Below are 16,579 nucleotides of genomic sequence, written 5' to 3'. Positions count from 1 at the left end.
TATATTAACAAATGCAGGTGCTTGATTTAATGACTAAGTTATGTTTCCTAGATATGACAGCTATGAGGAATATCAGCATGAAAGGCTGAAGAGGGAAGAATACCGCAAAGAGTATGAAAAACGGGAATCTGAAAGGGCCAAACAAAGGGAGAGACAGAGGCAGAAAGCAATTGTAAGCACTGTGAAGATAACTTTCATTTTGAAATAGATTTCTGTTTCTTTTGTAGATAACTAAAGCTAAAACCAAGACTTCTTTTTCTTTCTTCTTTATAGTAGAACATACAAAACACAGAAATCTGCTCACAGGTATTTCTTAGTATATCTAATTTTAGGCAAATATGTGTCTTTATAACAATTTGCATTTTCATTGTACAATACTAGTATTTTCAGGTTCTGAAAATTGCAACTCTCCAAGTTCATCACAGACAACAAATACTAAGGACTTAGGAGAAAATTGTTCAATCTCAGACAATAGAGAATTAAAAGTGACCCTAGCTACCTACTTCTTTACAGGTCTATCAGTGAATCTGCATTTTATACTACGTATCACCTATGAGATTGCCAGTAAATGGTATAGTGTTTCCAAATTTCTGTTTCTTTGGTAAGCAATAGTAGGAGCCAGTCAGCTTACATAAGTGGTCATCATACTTTTGTTGTAGTTGGAGTTGTTTCTACAGAAGGTACAAATAGCAGAATTCATAGCTGGGACCCAAAGGATAGGTATGATTTTAATTCTGTTTTTTTTTCTGTCTATGGCTTAGTTAATTTTTAAGTGAGTTTTAGTAAAACAGTCTGCAGATACAATGTGTTTTAAAAAGTGACTTAACACAGGTCCTTTTGTAATGAATATGGATTATTTATTTATCCTGGGTATCAACGTTCTGTGTGAAGTGACCCAAACACACAAGGCAAAGGAAATGCCCCTGTGGGAATCATTAAACTCTCTTGCATGTTGCAACAGTAGGACAGAGGAATGACTATTAGAGGGACAGATGGCTTTTCCCTTTTCTTAGTTCCCTGTTGGGAAATGCACAATGGTTTTGATAAATTGGTAGCTGCTGTAAGTCTGGACTCTCACTGTAGTTGTCCTGCCTTTTTGGTGGCTTGTCATAACTGTTTGGTTTTCTGTGTTGCTGTTCTTTCCAGTCAGTGCTGTTCTGACCATCCTCTTGCTCTGCATTAACTTGTGCAGACTATGGTACTTCGTCTTCGTTTCCAGATTTGCCATTAGTGCTTTTTCCAAAGCTCACCAAAATGAATGGGTCTCTTCCCAACGCCTTTGGTGGACTTCGTAATAAGAGATTGTTTGTCTCACACTCTGCACATTTTTCTTAACGCTTAAGCCTCCAGAGCTGAGAGTACATGGAGTTTGACAGAGACAGGTATAGTCTAGTGGCAACAGTAAGTTCTGGAAAAGAATAGACATGCTTAGATTCTGATTTTTGTCTCTCTGGCTGTTGTCTTTGGTGACCTTCATCAAATCATTTGGCTTTTCTCTGCTTCAGGTGCACTAGCTACAAAGTATGGGATGAAACATGCATTTTGTAAAGCTCCTGCTTTACATGCTGTAGTGTGCTGATCTGAAACTCGGCGAAGGCGATGGAATGATTCTGCTTRGCTATATATTGCTATATTTAAGTCACAGTTGCTGCTTATTTTAAAATACTTGGCTTCCATCTACTTAGCAGTGAACACTTTCAGTAATCATAACTTATGATTTTTATTAGGTCTAACACAAATTAGAGACTCAAGTAGACCTCTGCTGTGGGTATATCTCACTGCTTCTCAATTACTGCGTCATACTTGTGTAAATCAACCTGAACCCTACTGAGGAGGTAGAAAATTTGATTTAGTTTAAATCAAAAAAAAAATATTTGGAAGTGAGCTGATCAAGAGAGGAGGAAAGAGGAACAAAAAGAAAATTAGAAAGATCTAGATACACTGAAGTGTAGCTTCCTCCATGTTAAGAATTTTAGACTATTCAAAACCAAGGCTGAGTTTATTTTCTCTTCTAACATGAGCACAGGCAGGTAAATAAACTTCATTAATGAGGTTTTATTGAATTTATTTATTGAATTATTATTATTATTATTATGGAATTTTATTTATTTATTAATAATAAATTATAAGTAAAATGATCTAGTGGGATGGCAAATCATGTTTTTATAAAATATCATAAATGGAACATGGCAAAAGCTTAAAATCTAGTTACCTGTATATAAGCTGCATGAGATGTAGATGAAGTTCTGTTATTTCCTTTCTCCAAAGTTTATCAGTACTGTTCCTTTAAAAATTGGGTTGCAATTTTATCAGGTAAGTCATTGAGCATATGAGTGGGTTTCGGGGACAGCAGAGAAAGGGAAGCCCTGATCCCCCAAAGTCAATGATAAAATGTGTATTAATTTCAGTAAGGCTACTACTTTAGTCTAGCCTTCTCTGTTCCCTTTTTTATTCCTTTTGGCTTATGGAACTCTTTTGCATCATTCTTCGCCTTCTTGAAGGACTTATTTCCCAGCCCCAAGAACCTCTTTTTCCCTCTCTTTCCTTGAACTCTTTCTACTACTCTGTAAATTCAGATTTCTTTGCTTTCTGCATTGGGGATTTCTTTCTTTTCTTGCCAGCATTATTCTCAACCTACAAGAAATGATTTGTGACCAACATACTCAAATACTGTTAAAAGAATGGCTCAAAGATTGAGTAATATTAGTAGCTTGAGTGCTACGTAGCGCAGGTGGCTTTTCTTCATGAGGAGCACCACGCTAGGATTTCAGGAGTTAGTTGTAGAAAGGATGCACATGGGAAAAGGAACAGAAATTATGATTGAACTAGAAGTCATTAGGTGTAGTTGGATTAACATCTAGAACTAGTCTGGGTGGAACAGCAGCAGTGTGACGCCTAGGAAAAAGAAGTGGGAGAAAATTTCACATCCTTCAGTCTGTCAAAACCATACATGTAGCAATGCTTCCTGTTTGTGGGGTGGTTTATGTTTTAGCAACTGTGAAGGCATATTGGCTGAAAAGGCTTGTTTCAGAAGTTTGTGTTCATGCTGTGTGGCAGTGGTGTGTTTGAATGGCTCCCCATTCAGTTTGGCACACAACACATTTCCACGGTAAATTTAGGTCAGCTAAAGGCCTGGGCTAACATTTTCCAGCAAGGATTTCTGAATTCATATCTAGACTTACAGCTGTGTAGAAGTGAAGCATATCTACAATAGATACTGTAATATTCTTCTCTTTTTTTCTTCTCGGGACTCCCCTCTCCAGTTAATGGAGATTCAGTGCCTTTTCTCTGGATTGAGGACTCCATTTTGAGCAGTCACACTTCAGAAATACGGGCTGAATCCACGAGTCATTTTCCAATTAGATAGTATGAAGAATAATTTTGTCATTCATTCATTCGTTTAATTTAATGCTGCTGAATGTGATACCTTTGCTAACCAAACAAATTTTAGTGTTGCTTAGTTTGATCTTGACTTTAGTTATTTCACTGGATGCAGATTTCCTTTTGGAATAAATCTTCATTGAATTAAGGCTGGTCTGCCTTTACCCAGACTTAGCCAAGTCACTTAACAATGCTAACCAGATCATAATAGAGATATGTTCATCACCAAACTTGAGCAACAAGTACAGGATGAGACAGTTTACTCAGGGCTTTGCAGAAACTGGCATCTCACCCAGGCAAATCATAGTGATTTGGCAAGGAGACCGAGGACTGCTTGGTTCTTCTGATACACCTTAGGAAATCTGTGAGCTATGAAGGCTTCTCCTGCAGCAGCTCATCAGACCATGTGGCAAATACTTTCCAAGAGAGAGGTTCAGAAATACAGTTAGCACATTTCAGTGCTAGAGTCTGACAACCAGGCAGAAAGGTTTGAGAGGGGTTAGCAGGAGCATTGTGGGAGAGGCACTGGAAGCAGTGGGTGCTGTAACCGGCCTGAAGAACTGTGACAGCTGCACAGTGCACAGGCCTGTGAGCCCTGGGAGAAAGCTTTGCATCAACAGTAAGTGGTCAAGTAGTAGCAGAAAGAGAGTGGGTGAAGAGGAGGCCGGCCAGAGGATGAGTGGTAGTGTTCGGGAACCTTGAGTCTAGCAGATCTACAAGTCTGGCGGCACGCACTCAGCATGATAGTGCTCCTGGAGCACTGAAGCCCTTAAATGTTTAAGCAGTTCTTGGTTCCCAATTAAAGGAAGCCCCTTCCAGGGCTGGAAGGTTAAATCGTCTGATTAGCAGCCTAATGTTTTTGAATCTGTGCTACTCTGCCGCTGTGGCTGCTACCCTGACTTACTGTCATAGCCTCCCTGCAGCTTCATTTGCTGCTCGCTCAGGCTGTTGCCAGGAAGTATAACAAAATCGTCTTTTATACCCAAGAAGAAAATTACTATTAACATTATTCCTTTTCATTTCTTAAGTGCTGACAGCCTACAYGACACAAATCTCAAGAGAGTCCCTGTCCTGGGGAGCATACAGGCATAAGCAGATAAACACACAGTGAGGCCACTACAGCAGAAAGAAACACATTGTTTCAAAGAATATATATTGCTCTACAACAGGAAGGCAGGAGAAAGGTGGTTTTGTAAATGAGTGCTTGGCTTCTCTGAAGTCTAAAACCAGACTCAGCCTGTAATGGAGTAAATGCTTGCTAATGTGGGATCCAGTGTATGCTGTATATTTACTTTGACTTTTTCTGTGGTTTCTCATTTTGATGACCCTGATCCCAGGATTCCAGCTTTGCTGTACTAGTTGCTGAGAAAAAGATTACCAAAATCTCGAGCTTTAATGGTCATCATGGTTTTTCTAGCATGGAAGGCAATGCAGGCATGGGGCTTGTACCCGACTGCTGCCTGTGCTGGAGGAAACAGCAGAGCCTTTGACAAGCCCATAGGGTGACCAACAGATCTCAACTTTAAAATGCTACTACCTGATTTCATCTCTCAGCTTCACACAGAGCGTTATCTGGGTCTTGGAGACCTGAGTATGCACTGCAAATACGCAGAAAAGAAGTGGCAGGGAAAAGAGTGGGGAGAGCACCTCAGTTCCCACTGAGCCTGCTCAGCAGCACCCCATGGGGGCAAAGAAAACAAGTGCTGGGTGAATAAGCCTGGTGCAAAAAAGATTTTGAAAACTAATGCCTCTAATGATCTGCACTTTAGTTCCTTGTGAAATTAGAGATGAAGAATGAGGAAGGGAAAATGAAAAAAGTTTTTGAGAAAGTGTTTGCAAGAAAAAAAGACTCTTAACATCAGTGAGTGTGGCAGCATGGGCAGGCCCTTTATTGACTCCTAGATTTGCAAAGTGTATCCTGGTCTTGCTTTTCAAGTCTGGGCATGCTATTTTAATTTGAGACTTAAAATACTCCTTTTCAGTCAGAGATTTCCTTCCACATGTGCTCATTCAAATGTCTTTAGTGCAAGGGAAAAAGGGCTAAGATTGAGAAAAAAGAGCTTTAGATAAACTGAAAGAGGATAGACATGTTGGGCTGAGTGAGTTGACAGGACAATCCTTTTTTTCCTTTATTTACCTGGAAAATGAATGAACTATACTCAACGCTTATGATGCAAAATAATCATCTGCACTTTTGGGAGGGAAATATGAACACTACCTTCTGGAATTTTGTACAGGTTCCCTCTGCCTACATTAAATTGAAAACAAAAGCTTTTCTCTGCAGATCTCTAGATTCCTAAATCGTATATCATCTTTTCTAACAAGTGCAGTAAAAACCATAGTTAATATGCACATATGGACTTATGCATGTAACTTACTATAAAATAAGTAAGTCTTTAACAGTTAGAGGTATGCTGTAATCTTCTTGAGCTTGTATCACTCCTATTTATTAATAGGCAGGTGTAAAAGGTGGGTGACTTTATGACTGCAAATACATATACTCATAATTGCTTTTAAATAAACCAAAATTAACCAAGACAAAGACAATACTGTATGAATCCTGGGTTCTCCCAAACTTTATACCATCATGGCACTCTACTTAAAAAAAGATAGTTGAAAGAACATCTCCTCATGTCTGCACATTGGAGGACATATGGTACATTTCAGCTTTAAATTTCAATTTCCTTAATTTTGCAGGTTTAACTTACTCCCTTAATGATAGTTTAACAGGCTTTTTTTTAATTGTTCAGTTTTGTTTTATTACAGTTGTCTTAAAGGGATATTAGAGCTATAAAGGTTATTAGAGGGATAGAAGAAGGAAAAAATTGCACAGGCATGCACACAGACTTACGGAAGAGTGTGCGATAGTTATTTCCATCACACTGTAATATAACAGTCTCCATGTCAGTGAGTGAAACATTATGTTTTTTCAGTTGAGATGTATTATCTCAGCTAAAGTATATTAGACAGTCTGCTATGTTATGTTCTGCTCCATCTGGTCAGTCATTTAGGTTCAATAGCAAGTATCAATGGAATTGTTTCTTATCAAGTGTTTCAATGCGGTTGAATCCTTGATTCRGTAAAACAGTCTGAAAAAGTAATTACTGTGCATATGCAGATTTTCCTGTTTTTGAAGTTTATGGCACCCAACCATAATGAAAAGCAAGCAGAATTAGAGTGGGGAAAATGGAAGAAATGCAGATTTCTGTTGCTTACTCTCTGCTGTGCTTATTTCACAGAAGCCCTTCCCAAAATCCTCTGATCAGGAGGGTCAGGGCTCTGGACTAGGACACAGTGGAGACAGAGCTAAAACTCAGCAGCTGTTTTGGGGGCTAAGAAACAGCTCTCCCTCTATAACCTTATGGCTAACTGTGAGCACATTCATCCTTCTTTTAGCAGTGCTAACTCCTCCAGACTAAGCTGATGTTGCAGAGAACAAGGGCAGTTTTTAGCCCACGCACCTTAGAGGGCATGACATTTAAAAATTAGTGTCTGTCCCAGCATGGTAATAGAGGATGACTAATTCAGTCATGCTGATTCCTTATATAATCAATAGAGAAAATAGTTTAGAGCATCTAAAGGAGGTGCTTACCTGATCCCACTGATTAAGCAGAGCATATATGTACATTGCCAAAGCAAATGGAGACTTCATTGGGCTAACCTGAGAGGACCCAGAGTGCTGCAGTGGTCACTTTTTGTGCTGTGCCTCTGTGGTTAGGGCATTTGTCCAAGAAACGAGCRTGTTGGATTCTTGGATCTCCATTTCTTGGGGGCTTCAATCCCAAATCTGTCATTTCTCAATAGCTTAGATTAACTGGATCTGGTTCCTTGGAATTTATGGGGCCAGGAAAAGAATAATCAGTAAAGAATTGACTCACTAATCTAGTGAGAAGGGATTTCTCTTCTGAAGCAGGTATCTTAATTTTGGCTTTCTTCTCCAGGAATTGTTTGTTTTAATTGTGTATTGAATAATCTTTGGAAGCAGAGTGCTGCACTAGGAACAGGAGCTCAGACCCCCATGGATGAAGAAGAGTTCTGATGGTCCCCTCTATCTCCAATGAGTGCTCTTACAAACAAAAAGAGGCATCAGGATCTTTTTTTTTCCCCACGTATATTTTGATATGAGCTCAATATTGTTGTCTTAGGTCTTACTGTTGTCTGTGGTCCATGAATGACTAGTGTCTTGCGCCTCTTTGAAGGCTCACAGGAAACATATTTCCTGCTAGATCTGAATTGTGACACTGTAAAATACCTGTCTCTGCAGGCAAAGGTGTTTCTGAGCAGGAATGCGAGTCTGTATTTAGGTCCCTCGAGCCTTTTGGATTGAACAGTTGAGGGGCCATTAGCCCTTAGGCACCTTCAGGTTAAAGTAGTCATGAATTCTCCGCAGCCAGCATAGCTCCTTTGGAACTCGGCACCTAAAGATGATGGTCTGAAGAGACATTGCTCCACTGACTAATGAATTTCCATCAACTGAGAATTTGGTGATGGTTCAGTTTAAGGGACAAGTGTGTGTGTGTGTGTGTGTGTGTGTGTGTGTGTGTGTGTGTGTGAGCAAGGGGCCAGCAGTACCAGTTCCTCAAGCCTGAGGCAATATGAGACAAATGAAGGCTGGGCATCCAACAGACATACAAGTGCTGCTTCATCTCTGTTACCTTCAGAACAGATATATGAAGATCTCTTTCTATCTGTGGCCTTGCTTGCAACTCACCTCTATCCTCAGAAAAGTGTTAATCCAAAAATTCATAAAGTAAATCTTACAGGGTCTCCTAGTCTTTCTGTCATTTTGCTGGCCATTTTCACTCAGAAAAGTATGATATGACCATGACTTGTTGATTTTAAAAGTACCTTTGAAGTTTTGCTCTAAGTGTTGAAGTAACATACAAACAACCCCCTAACAGGGGGGAATTTAGGGATTTTTTTCCCTGAGAAATCAAAAGTGTGATGGTAACAAAAAAAAGAATTTTATTCTCTTCCCTTGCTCCTAAAAATATTAATTTCAAAACAAATTTTCTTCTGAGGCCACACAAGTTTTCCTCTATTTTGAGATATGGATTGTGATGGAACTGCAGATTGTAAGATGGCTCAACTGAGTCTATCATGTTATATGTCATTTATGTAATTGTTGTGTTACTTTATACTACTTCAGAGTTGAGATTGGGTCCTGGTTTTGGTCAGTGTTGTATAGATTGCGAGAGGGAGTTCCTGGTTGTGAAGAGTTTACAAGTAGTTAAAAGGTTGGAAGTTAGGAAAATACTAAGAGATATGAAGGGAATTGTCAGTAGATGTATAGCAGAAAAGTGACAGAGCAAGCAGTGGAGCCTTTCAGGACCACAATACCTGACAAATGTATCATCATTTAAATACCTTAAATTTTTCCAGTAGACAACTGTTTTTACTTTTTAGAGGATTCAGTAAGTCCTTTCCGTATGTGACTAACTATAGTTATGCATCCTCAGCACATCTCTGTGTGTATGTGTATGCATATATGTGTAGACTCATCTGTATTAYACATTTGATAAAAATATCCCTTGCTTCTCCTCAATAGGAGGAACGTCGTGTGATTTATGTGGGCAAAATCAGACCTGACACAACCCGAACAGAACTGAGGGACCGGTTTGAAGTTTTTGGTGAAATTGAGGAGTGCACAGTAAATTTGCGGGATGATGGGTAAGAACTTTTGAGATTACTTCTTGTTGGGAGCTGCCATATGTAAAAAATTATGGCAGTAAGATTACTGGTATGGGAGTTACCAATGTAAGTGCTGTGACAGATGRCAGGCTGAGTTCAAAACCTTATTTATTTTCTTTCATCCTTATTTATTAATCTTGCTAGTTGAGATTTCCTGTCCAAGAAATAAGTATTTAGCTGCATGACAGGACAATCATGCTGATAAATGGATGCAGTACTTCTGGCATTTCCACTGATGGATCTCCTGCAAGTTCTTGCTTTCAGGAAAGGGTTACACTCATCTGCATTAACTCTTTAGTTTTTGTTCACATCTCTGTTTTTCAATTACAGAGACAGCTATGGTTTCATCACCTACCGCTACACTTGTGATGCCTTTGCTGCTCTTGAAAATGGATACACTTTGCGCAGGTCAAATGAACCTGACTTTGAGCTGTACTTTTGTGGACGCAAGCAATTTTGCAAGTCTAACTATGCAGACCTAGGTAGGTATTTTTCTCTGTGCGAATTAAAGTACAGAATAGGAACCTTATAGCGCAGGAAAATTTAGGGTATGCTTGTTTTTGTTTGTTTGTGGGAGGGAGTTGCTTATAGTATTTAAATGATGGATGTTCTTTTTTATTTTTAAGAAAGTGTTCTTTACTTTCTGTGAGAAGTTCAAAAGCCCAGAAATCTGAACTCTGATCGGAGTTGACTTTTTTCAGATATTTGTCTGTGAAAATCTCTTGAAAGCCTGCTTTTTCATTATCAAAACCAGTTTCCCGTATTCAAGAATACCTTGCCACGTTGAAATGATAGCACCATAGAAACTTACTACAAGCTTTGTTGTTGTTGTTTAATGACTTACTTGTTGTTATTTAATGACTGCTTGGTTCTGACACCTGGTTTATTTATATGAACCCCAAAGAGAGCAAAGTAGACGTCTCACTGAAAAAATTCACTTTGAGTCTTAGGTTGCTGTGAGTTTGATGGTAGATGTGTAGAACTTAGAAGAGGCACTTCTTAAATGTGATTTATAGTTTCTCAGCTTTGAAAGCCAGAAGGCCTCATGATGATTAACCAAACCTGACCCTTAGCCAAAGGCAAAAACCTCAGCTGATGATGCTCACATCAAGCACAGGAATGTGTGTATGAAAGCACCTCCTTCTCAGGGCCTTGCAGTCATGATGCGAGAGGCCTCTTCCAATGGAGAGCTTMGTGGTGTTTGCAATTCTACTGGCCATCTCCAGTGTGCATACTGGCAGCAACTACTGATCCCTGTCTTTCCTGTTTCCTTTTCTGTGGCTGGGTTCTGTCCTGTGTTCTTGGTGAGGTTGCGATGCAGGCTAGCTGATGCAAAGCGTATATTCTTCATCTGCTGCTTCCCYTTGCAAATATGTTTGGAGGTGTTCAAACTCTTACTGCAGGAATACTTACGATATGTATGTAGAAAAAGAGGCGCTGCAGACTACTGAAATATTCTCTGTAATAGTATAATAAATTATAAACTCACCTCTTACTTAATTATCTTTTAAAATGTAAAGTATTCATTAAATGTTAAACCTCTCCTAGTACCTGCATAAACAGACTAAAGGTATGGGAGATAATGTTTTCTGAATAAAATAGCAAGGGACATTTTGCCTTTGAATCTTTATTAATCAGATATTGTGTTACCTTTTTTTTTAATGAATAAATGACCACAGTCATTAAAATCTCTGCATAACCCAGTAACACAGTGCTAATGAAATCTTGTATGTGCTGCCCAGGGCTTTGTACAATGCAGGAAGTGAATATAAATATATTTTTTCTAACCAATTGATATCTTTTCAGAATAAATGGTAAAGATGATACACATTGTTCACAATGAATATGCTATAATTCATTTCAGTGGCCAAACAGATAATGTAAAGCTAAGAAAAGGCAATTGACTGCTGAAGAGATAGAGGGTTGATGGTGAAAATATAATATATAAGGTAGCAAGTCATTTTTTTGAAATGTTGCCTGATAAAAACAGTAAAAACAGATTGAAGTCTTCAATTTATTTGACTTATCTTTAGTAGTGAAAGCCAAGGGTGTCTCTGTATCTCAAAAAATCTGGGGTTTAGAATAAGTTGTCCAAAGGGAACCCTCTTGAACATTATTCATCACTGGGAGTATTCCCTGGAAGAGCTTTCTGTAGTGAGTGGTATTCCCAAAGTATCTCTGAGCAGAGTATTTTCACTTTGTCGTGCTGACAGCTTGAGCCTCTCTACTTCAGACTGCATTCTGTATATTTTGCAGAGTCTGATATAGCCACATAAGGAAATGGCAGGATGAACTTTAAAATTCATGAGCTAGTACAAGGGCAGAGAGAATTAATCAGCCTTCGGTTGAGTACAGAAGAAAGAAAACACTTGAAAATAGTAGTCAGAACTTTAACACCTCTCCTCTGTGAGAGGATATTGTCTTAACAACTTGTAATGAACATTTAATTCACAGTGTGTCTTATAGTGGAAGATGAGGAGTTCTGATTAATCTCAGAGCACCCTTTTCTTGCCATTTCTTGTGCTGGCACTTGCAGAAAGTGTATCACAAGAATGAGGGAGAGTCAGCGTTAAGTAGAATAATTCCAGAAGGAAATTCAGTGCTTGCAACTATGTGACCACAAATGCACAGTGCCTCCTCTGCTGTAGGAACAGAATGAGGTGTATGTGAGCGGCTATGCAATCTGGAGCAGAGCTCAGGTCACCCCTAAAACACACATTCCACAAGACTTGAACCATTATTGTTGCTATTACTTGTCACATATGTTACAAGAAGCTTAGGATCCCACCTGAGATGGGTCATATGGCAACATGCAGGTCCTGCCCTGAATTGCTTATACTCTTAAAAAAAGTAAACCATAAATTCAGATAATAAGGGAAAAACAGAGATTCAGGGAGATGTAGCGACTTGTACAAGATCGTACAGTGGGTCAGCAAGAAATAGAAATGCGACCTATGTGCTGTCCAGTGTCCCRTGGCTTTCTGTAAGACCAGTGTACACTGGCTTTCTGTAAGACCACGTGGTATCACCTCTCTCATGAATAGTGAAGTTTGGATAGTACACCCTAAAGCAGTTGCAAAACAGTGGTGGAATGTTTGGTAAAATATCTGTCAGAATTGCCTGGACTGCACAGAAACTTATAAATAGCAGTGTGCCAGTGCTCAGCCCCTGGAGAAACCCTTTGAGCTCACCTGCTGCGTATGCATTCGGTTTATAGCTCTTTCCCCGTGCTTGTGGCAGGTACTGCTTTTGTTAAGCTCTGACTCTTATCAGAAAGCTCTGTCCATACACGAAGCTTCTCTGATACCCATTCCTGGGCTTTTATCGTCCCATAACCTTGAAACACAAGTGGATTAATTCTGTAGTGCTTTGTTGGTACTGTTGTACAAAGAAAGTAATAAAAGTACGAGCCAGTACCCCTTGCCTCCTGACTGAACTTGCATCTCTTTCGTTTCAGATTCAAACTCGGATGATTTTGATCCTGCTTCCACTAAAAGCAAGTATGACTCCATGGATTTTGATAGTTTACTTAAAGAGGCACAGCGGAGCCTGCGTAGGTAACATGCATCACACCTGAGGAAAACGGAGGGATGGCGAATACCTCACGGACATCACGTCCTTCAATAACGGACAATTAAAAAGTCATACTTAGGAATTTCTCCTACTTTACACTCTCTGTTCAAAACCATGGTTTACATGAACACAGCTGCTCGATGAGTGAAGAGGCAGAATGGATATCCAGTAAGCACACATGTGGCCATGGGTGTCAGCTTTGCTTTCCTGGGGTGATCGGTGGCGGGGATTTCTGTCGTTCACAGTGGGTTCGAGTGCAAACCACGTGACATGGCAGCAGTTCCACAGAGATACACTTACAATGTAGAACTTCAAAATGTGTACATATAGCATTTTAACAAAAAACAGAAACAGCAACAACAAAAAAAAAAGGCAAATTTGAGAACTACGGCTGCTGATGTCTGGGAATCAGACACTGCTACACTGCTTTTTTTTTCGTTTTTACTTTTTTTTTTTTAAGAAGCTTTTTCTCACAACACAGTGATCCTATGACAATCCAGAAGAAACCACAAGTCCTAGAAGCCTACAATCTGCTGGGTTTTGGTTTTAGAATTTTTCTTTTTTTCTCCTGTTTTTTCCTTGCTGAAGAGAAAATGAAACGCTTCCCTTACATTTTGAAGTTTCATCTTTTAATTCTGACACCCATGTAAATGTCTACAACGTTGATCTTCCACAGCAAAAGTTTCAAAGCCTTGTTAATGGTCAAATGTGCAGCTTGTTCAGCGATTTATTCTAATGAGCGGACGTGGTGTTACATTATTAATGAGAGTTGGATATAACTATCTGAGTGTGTGCACAGATAGTTTATTTGCTACATTCTCTAAAGTAGTTGAGTATTTACAAATGTTAAATGGAGTATTTTTATTTATGTACATACTGTATGACAATGTTCTTTTTTGTTACAGCTATGCACTGTAAATGCAGCCTTCTTTTCAAAAACTGCTGAATTTTTCTTAATCAAGAATACTCAAATGTAATTATATGAGGTGAAACAATTATTGTACACTAACGTATGTAGAAAGCTGAACTTATGCCTATATATATTTGATTGTAAAAAAAAAGAGAGAAAAGCGTGTGGGTGAAGGTGTGGGTGTGTATATATGTGTGTGCGTGTGTCTGAGTGCAAAAATGCTTTACACACATTCATCCCTTCTTTGGTGAGCTTATGTAAGAACTTTGTCAAGAATTATCCTAGCCCAAAAGGTATTAACCACTTCTGCAGTATTTTTCCACATTTTTCTCATTGCTTGTTTTTCTTTTGCAGTTTTATACACTGAATTTGTTAGGGGAATGAAATTTTCTCATCTAAATTTTTCTAGAAGATATCATAATTTTATGTAAAGTCTCTCAAATGGGTAATCATTAAGAAATGTTTTTATTTTATGTATCAACAGTAGTTTTGGAACTAGAGGTCAAAAATCTTTTTAAAATGCTACTTTGTTTTAATTTTTGTGATTTTAATTTGATAAAAATACGCCGAGGTACTAAGTACGGTATGATTTTTACAGTAATTCTGTGTCTAAACACTGTTCTTGAAGCCAGTAATCTTTCCATTGGCAGAGTTAAATGATGGTATTTATCTATATTTTTTACAGTTATGCATCCTGTATAAATACTGATCTTTCATTCCTTTGTTTACTAACGAGACATGTTTATCAGTTACAGTTATCCTATTTATTATAAATTATGAGATGACTAAAATAATAAAAAGGCCAGTGGAAATTTTATACCTAGGATGCATGACGGTTGTCAGTTCGGAGTAAGTGCTTCGTTCGGAAATTCAGCTTTTGCAGAAGCGGTGGGTTTTTTTTTTCTTTTTTACTATGCACTAGCATGGCCTCAGATGTGCCCATGACATTATTGCTGACGACATTGCTTCTGCTAAATTAAATAGAAACTTCTGGGAAAAAATAAAAAACAATGGTAAACTACTACTATTCTGAGCATCAGGATTTCATATGAACTTGGAGTCTCTAGACTGAATCAGCAAAGTTTGGAATTTGCTTGTGAATGTATAGATTTGGTATTCTATTACTGTTTGGCATTCATGACTCCTCTTAAAGATAACTATTTAATCTCCCTTCCACTCCCAATTTTAGAAAACCGATTCCACCCCATGCCAGTGCAGTTGATTTTGATGGCTGCATTCATTTTATCACCAGCATATTGTGTTCTGAGAGATTCCACTGTCTGTCCTGTCGGATGCTTGCTTGATTTTTTGGCTTCTTCTTTCTAAGTAGATAGATAGCAATAAAAAAAGAGAAGAACTTTTTCAGAGGTTCTCTGTTACGACTGTAACATTCTTTAATCTGCGTAATTCTTGTTGTTGCTCTGTAGGTTAAAAATGCAGGTATTTTAACTTTGTGTGAATGCCAAACTAAAAGTTTACAATTTTCCTTTCTGGATTTTGAGTATCTTCTGTTGTAAAGAAAAATATTAAAAGCAATAAATTATTTTTAAGAAATCAATATTTAGTATATCATATTATATGTTCAAGGACCAGATGCATTACCTATTTTGCCTTTAAATTTCTGTGACTAAATTTTAAACACATTCTCTTTTGCCCTAGATTGCTGACATGAATAAATTGGTGTGGGTTTTTGGGAGGGGATTATTTATTTTTCCCCAAGTAGGCATAATGTCATGAGTCTTTTTTTTTTTCTTCACTGGCCTAGCAAACATTTGTATTTTGAAGATGGCTTTCCTCTGTGGTTTTTCAAATTACGTAAGAAATTAATGTAGAGCTAGGATTGCTGAATAAAGCTATTTGTATTCTTTGTAGGCACTGTAGTAGGTAACCCATCAAAATTTATACTTGGTGTTTCCTTTTTTTCTTCTCCCCTAAGAACATTTCAAACTAGTACATGTACCACATTGTCACTGGAGGCAAATTGCAGCATAGTTGTGTATGTCTTTTAGATGAAGATTGTACTGTTGCTTTCATGCTGTGGTAAGTACCACATCTGCAATACAGGTAACAGAACTGGTACTTAGAAACTATGGTCTTTTCTAGAGCCATAACAAAGTAATTCCTACATAACGTAAAATGATCCAAATCCAAACAGAGGGAGCCTAAAATTGAAGAAAAATATCTGTGCTAAACTACTTTGAACAACAGTTGGSCTGCTGTCACCAATAGCAGCACTGAGGAAAGTTTGTGCCTCTGGGGTATAATAGTTGGGTCAGCTGAAAAAAAAACACATTTTCTTTTCATCCCTTTAGATGTAAGCTTACAGTAGGTAATGATTATGTGTCCTTTTTGATGGCTGTAATGAGAACTTCAATCACTGTAGTATAAGATCTGATCTATAAATGACCTAGAATAGCCATGTAATATAATGTGATGATTCTAAATTTGTACCTATGTGACAGACATTTTCAATAATGTGAACCACTGACCTGATGGAGCTACTGTAAAACTTGTACAGTAGGTAAGCGTGTAAAGCTATTGGTTGGACTATGCTGAACAGGGAAGGCGAGCTATTAGTTAAGCCCAAGCTGGGCTATTTTCCACCTGCCAATTCTACATGTACTTTTGTGGTTTAATTCATTGTATGAAAATTCCTGTGATTTTTTTTTTTATGTGCAGTACACATCAGCCTCACTGAGGAAATAAAGGGAAACGAATGTTTCAAATCCACTTCTGTTTCTCTTTTTTATCACGAGTGACAGGCTTTTTCCCCTTAACTGGGCACATACTGGGTTTCCTGTTACTCTTCTTGATGGTCATAGTTGATTTCAAACAGCAGTCCAGATCACATCTGTGTTACTGCTCTTTGGGCAAGGGACAGAAACAGTAGCTTCAGTAAGGAAATCTAGTAGTAGAGAAGTGCTGCCTGCCTATCTGCTATGACAGGCCTAGACTGTAGAAGGGCCAAAAGAAACCTTGTGGGAAAACTGAAAAAATGCTCAGTGGTGTTTTTAGTTACTGGCT

At 38.4% G+C, this 16,579-nt stretch overlaps 1 protein-coding gene across 2 annotated transcripts in view; it reads left to right on the top strand.

Annotated features, from left to right (window-relative positions):
* The window catches only part of PPARGC1A (PPARG coactivator 1 alpha), a 70,878-nt gene extending 54,593 nt beyond the window's left edge, over positions 1-16,285 (top strand). For both annotated transcript variants that reach the window (XM_085316021.1, XM_085316022.1), the window contains 4 exons: positions 52-172; positions 8,930-9,051; positions 9,403-9,554; positions 12,530-16,285. In XM_085316021.1, coding sequence (XP_085172147.1) covers positions 52-172; positions 8,930-9,051; positions 9,403-9,554; positions 12,530-12,633 — 499 coding nt within the window. In that variant the 3' untranslated portion in view covers positions 12,634-16,285. The remainder of the gene's footprint in view (positions 1-51; positions 173-8,929; positions 9,052-9,402; positions 9,555-12,529) is intronic.
* Positions 16,286-16,579: the final 294 nt, after the last annotated feature.

The sequence above is a fragment of the Rhea americana genome, unplaced genomic scaffold (genome assembly GCF_003343005.1).
Source record: "Rhea americana isolate MKP2758 unplaced genomic scaffold, rheAme1 scaffold_449, whole genome shotgun sequence".
Lineage (NCBI taxonomy): Eukaryota > Metazoa > Chordata > Aves > Rheiformes > Rheidae > Rhea > Rhea americana.
This window is presented reverse-complemented; position numbering and strand designations above follow the sequence as displayed.